Source organism: Babylonia areolata, chromosome 29, assembly GCF_041734735.1.
Source record: "Babylonia areolata isolate BAREFJ2019XMU chromosome 29, ASM4173473v1, whole genome shotgun sequence".
Taxonomy (NCBI): Eukaryota; Metazoa; Mollusca; class Gastropoda; order Neogastropoda; family Buccinidae; genus Babylonia; species Babylonia areolata.
Window position 1 is genome coordinate 3,133,600 of NC_134904.1, and position 5,000 is coordinate 3,138,599.

A 5,000-nucleotide genomic window follows, 5' to 3' on the forward strand; every position below is an offset into this window, starting at 1 on the left:
TTCAAGGATGTACCCTCATAATATATCCCAGCATCAACCAGGCTGCGATATACAAGGTTCAAGGATGTACCCTCATAATATATCCCAGCATCAACCAGGCTGCGATATACAAGGTTCAAGGATGTACCCTCATAATATATCCCAGCATCAACCAGGCTGCGACATACAAGGTTCAAGGATGTACTTTCATAATATATCCCAGCATCAACCAGGCTGCGACATACAAGGTTCAAGGATGTACTCTCATAATATATCCCAGCATCAACCAGGCTGCGACATACAAGGTTCAAGGATGTACTCTCATAATATATCCCAGCATCAACCAGGCTGCAATATACAAGGTTCAAGGATGTACTCTCATAATATATCCCAGCATCAACCAGGCTGCGATATATAAGGTTCAAGGATGTACTCTCATAATATATCCCAGCATCAACCAGGCTGCGATGTACAGACACCTGCAGTGCTGCTCAGCAAATTTGAGCACCGCTTCCAAAGACACATCCGTGAAGTGGATGACCCTCGACTGTGTGGTCCCAGTCTTCCTATTTGAGCCCATAGTACATTCAGCTCATGGTGTGAGCCAGCCACGGGCCTAACACACACCTCTGATGGGGATCAAACCCCCGTTATCCCAACCATCAGTCCGTGATGCTGACAACTTGTGCTCCTTGTCATACTGTTTGATTAGCTGAATTTTTGCTAATGATTCAATATCCATCTTTAGCTCTGATTGAATGAGCACACTCTGACTGAAAGTGCTGCAATATAGAGTGGCAGTAAGAGCTTGTTAAAAATCATTATCATGTTCTGTTTTTTAGTTTGACAGAACATGGGCAGACCACCACCAACTGGTTTAAACATTTTGAGTCAAGAAAAAGACGGAACACAGCGTTCAACATACTAAGTCTTGAAACAAAACTGACGAGGGCACACCAAGCCTGAGCTTCATTCATGCTCTTTCACGTATGACACAAAGTCAAACACTGCCACCCCCTCACCTGGAAATACCTGACGCCCATGACGCTGCCATCGTTCTTGCCGATGGGGTCGTCCAGCACCACCCCCGCCCAGTCCCCAGGTGCGAACTGCGTCTCCCCGATGAAGGCGATGATGCCCGGCTTGGTCCCGCTCACCCACACCCGGTCCCCGATCCGGTAGTCATCCAGCGGCCCCGACCCCGTGTCCGATTCCGGGCCTGGGTCAAGGTCAATACACAGTGACAATGTCAGTTTCAAGGAGGTGTCAGAGTGTGCTTCCATCAATGCTGGACAACAGTGTCAGTTTAAAGGAGGTGGTAAAGAGTGTGGACTGATCCATGTATGCTAACACCACGTCTGCTTTAATCAACAACATCAACAACCCGTGTGTGACTAATTTTTTTTGGCAGTGTTCTAGCATCGCGCATGCACCCATGCATGCGCGCGCACACACACACACACACACACACACACACTTTCATGCGTGCATACACACACACACAAATACACTCACACATGCATACACACACATCTGTATACATGCATGAACACACACACACACACACACACACACACACACACACACACACACTTTCATGCGTGCATGCACACAAACACACTCACACATGCATACACACACATCCGTATACATGCATGAACACACACACACACACACACACACACACATACACACACACACACACCACAATCTCTTATTTTCTTTTCAGTGCTTAAAGGCATAAACAGGTCATCATTCATCCTTCAAATAACATAAGCATTAATCATCACTGATTCATAACTCTTATATAAACGGGTGTAAATGGGTCTCCACAACAGGAAAGGCGCAATCATTTGTCTTGAACACGCCTTCATCTCTTTAGTGTTTTACAAGAGGGTTTTCACCTTTGAGGAACCCCCCACAAAGGACTTCTGTTGTTGTTTTTCTCTGGGTCATACTGCTGTCCAAAAAGTCCCTCTACGCCAGAAGTGCCCAGACAAGTGAAGATGCCCCACACCCACTATGACCTCCCCCCCTCACACTGTCAAAGCCGGTACAAGCACCTGTCTAACCTGTCCCCCGCCCCTCCCGCCCCCCTCATGTCCCCAGGTGACCTGGCACCATGCCTGACACGTGCACTGCTTCAGTGCACGCACCGAGGTGGTGAGGGGAGGGAAGGAGGGTATGGCCAACGCTCTTCTCAATGAGATTCAAAACAGGTTCATCACCTTACTGATTTGTGCTTCTGACAAAATACTTCACCCAGGCCATGTTCTGTATGTGTGGTAACAGTCACTCAGGGCGGCCACAGCGATCACTGCTGTCTTTAACCCCATGACTCCTGCTGACCTGCGTGCTCATGAAGGGTTGTCGCCTCACTGACACAAGACCTGACAGGTCAGGATGTTTGACACTGTTCTTTGTTTGGACTTTTTCCTTGTGGGATTCAATGACTGGTTCAGCAAATCAACTACACCACTGAAGAGTACACAAATAGTAGTAAGTGCATTTCACATTCATGCCGCAATGATGTCATCTGACCACGGTTCAGCAGCCATGGGGTTAAGCATCGTTCTGCCAAACTGAAGATTTCTGTGCCCCCTAGACTGTCAGTGGAGTATGTTGCAGTGGATGGGGGCCCACTGCAGTTGGACAGATTATTGGAAGCTTTGCAGCATTATCTTTCCCAGATGAAAAATCGTAACCAATCACCAAACAAAACTCCCTTGGCAGCTGTGTGCTCATGCAGCTTCATAAAAGCTGCCCATCTGTACATTGTATATATATATATATATATATATATATATATATATATATATATATATATATATCTTAGACTGAAAGGAACAAGACGGATTTTTGCCTTGTAACTGTTATAGTATCATACCATGCGTAGATGTGAAACCGTTTGCTACATCACCAACAGACTTTGTGTAACTGTAGACCTATGGGTGCACATACTTCTGTTTCAGACAACAGTCCAACAGAAAACTGGAGGAGGGGGGAAAGAAAAGAACTGAAATCAACCCCAAAGCAAACGAAATGTCAACTAACCACCTGAAGTCATGCAAATGTAACGTTCGATCAATATGTGGAGGATGGCTTCATTGGAAAGAGTGGTAAGCCAACACAACACAATTCATGACAACAACGGGTCATGAGACTGCACAACAGGGTGATCACAAAGGAAAGGATGACAGACATCTATTTCTGTGGGGGGTGGGGATGGAGGGGGCTAGGGAGGGATAGTGTATGAGGGGTGGAGAGAGAGGGGGGCGGGGGGGGGGGGGGGGTGCATGCACCAAAATGTGGCTTTGGTGATATTTATAGTCACACATCGGCTTTTTTTTTCCCCCACAATGACAGTTTGGTGATATGTACATGTCAGAGAAGCCAGCAAACAAATGGAAAATTAAAGCTTGTTCAACAAAAAGTATGACAACTGCACCAAGTCATTTAGTCCCACAACAACACAGCAGCAATGATAATCATGATGACAAACATCAACATAAAAAAAATAAATGATAATGATTATCTTTTCAGTTATAAGCCATGCAAACTCTCTCTCTTTCGTTGCGTGTGTGTATATGTGTAATTATGTAATACACATAGTCTCTGAATCTGTTTTATATTATTGTGCGCTAAATCATTATTTTTCTTATTTCTTTTGTGATTTATTGTGCGCGCGCGCGTGTGTTTGATGTTTATTGTAAAGCGCTTTGAGCTCTCTTTAACCCTTTCACCGCCAGTCAATCTAGAGTACACAAAATTCCCTTGCTGTATAAACACAGAAAAGACAGCGGCTAAGAATAGCTGGGGATTCCCCCTGCGATGTATAGAAAATACGGCCTATCCTACCACCGAATATTAAGAGCAGTAGGTTCATGGATAACAGACCAATGAATGGTCACCTTTCAGTGACATGGGTCCTCTACCACGCCTGTGCATAAATGCGAGCTTGGCAATGAAAGGGTTAAGGGAGGAAAGCGCTCAACAAATGTCCATTATTATCATTATTATTATTATTATTATGTTGATGATGAAAACATGGTGACTACTGGACCTTTCAAAACAAAGTTAATAATGATAAAAGATGGTGTCAAATCAAAGGTATCTTAAGATGAAGATAACGTCACTTTTATCTTCACCTTAAGGTACTTTTGATTTTAAACCATCTTTTATCATTTTTAATTATGTTGATGATGATAAAGAGAGACTTTTATTATGACAATGATATAATTACAATGATGATGATGTGATGATGATGATGATGATGAGAGATTCTTATTGTGACAATATCATGATGATGATGTTGATGATGATGAAAGATATTTTTTTCATTGCAATGATATAATGATGACAATGAAAATGATTATGACGATCATCATCATGACTGATTCTGATTGCAACAATGATATAATGATGATTATATTGATCATGGTGATGATAATGTTGATGTGATATAATGATGAATATATTGATGATGGTGATGATAATGTTGATAATGTGGTGATGATGATGATAAAAGACTTTTTTCCCTTTTGCGGCATTGATATAATGATGATGATCATCATGACAACAATAATGCTGCTGGCAATGATGAAGACAATAAAGATATATTTTTATTGCGACAGTAACAATGATTACGATGATGTTACCAACGTGACACAGAGACGGACTAAATCACCTTGGCGGGGGTTAGCGGGAAAGATCTGAGTGGCATAGCGGTCAGCAGAAGCGGGAGTGAACCCAGCGGCCCGAGCGCTTTTTGCTATGGCACCTTGGGACAGGGAAAACAGGCACATGCACACTACACACGCCAAGCACCTGTCACTGGACAAAACTCAAACAAAACAATCAAACCAAACCGGAACAAAAAAGAATCTTGTTAAAACGACACAACTTTCAAAAGAAATCCATGCCGCTAATAACGAATCAAAATCAAAACACTGAGTAAATGACACAATCCATGCAACAATAAACGTACTTCTGGTAAAAGATGCAGAATAAACAATGAACAT

The 5,000-nt window shown here is 43.1% G+C and overlaps 1 protein-coding gene across 7 annotated transcripts in view; it reads right to left on the reverse strand.

The window, feature by feature from the left end:
- Positions 1 to 5,000, reverse strand: part of LOC143302338 (uncharacterized) — a 114,341-nt gene that overhangs the window by 77,325 nt on the left and 32,016 nt on the right. For 6 of the 7 annotated variants that reach the window (XM_076616962.1, XM_076616963.1, XM_076616964.1 and 3 more), the window contains 2 exons: positions 4,667 to 4,759; positions 1,002 to 1,198 (listed from right to left, as the gene is read on the reverse strand). In XM_076616962.1, the coding sequence (XP_076473077.1) occupies positions 1,002 to 1,198; positions 4,667 to 4,759 (290 nt within the window). The remainder of the gene's footprint in view (positions 1 to 1,001; positions 1,199 to 4,666; positions 4,760 to 5,000) is intronic. The other variant, XM_076616967.1, reaches the window with a different exon arrangement.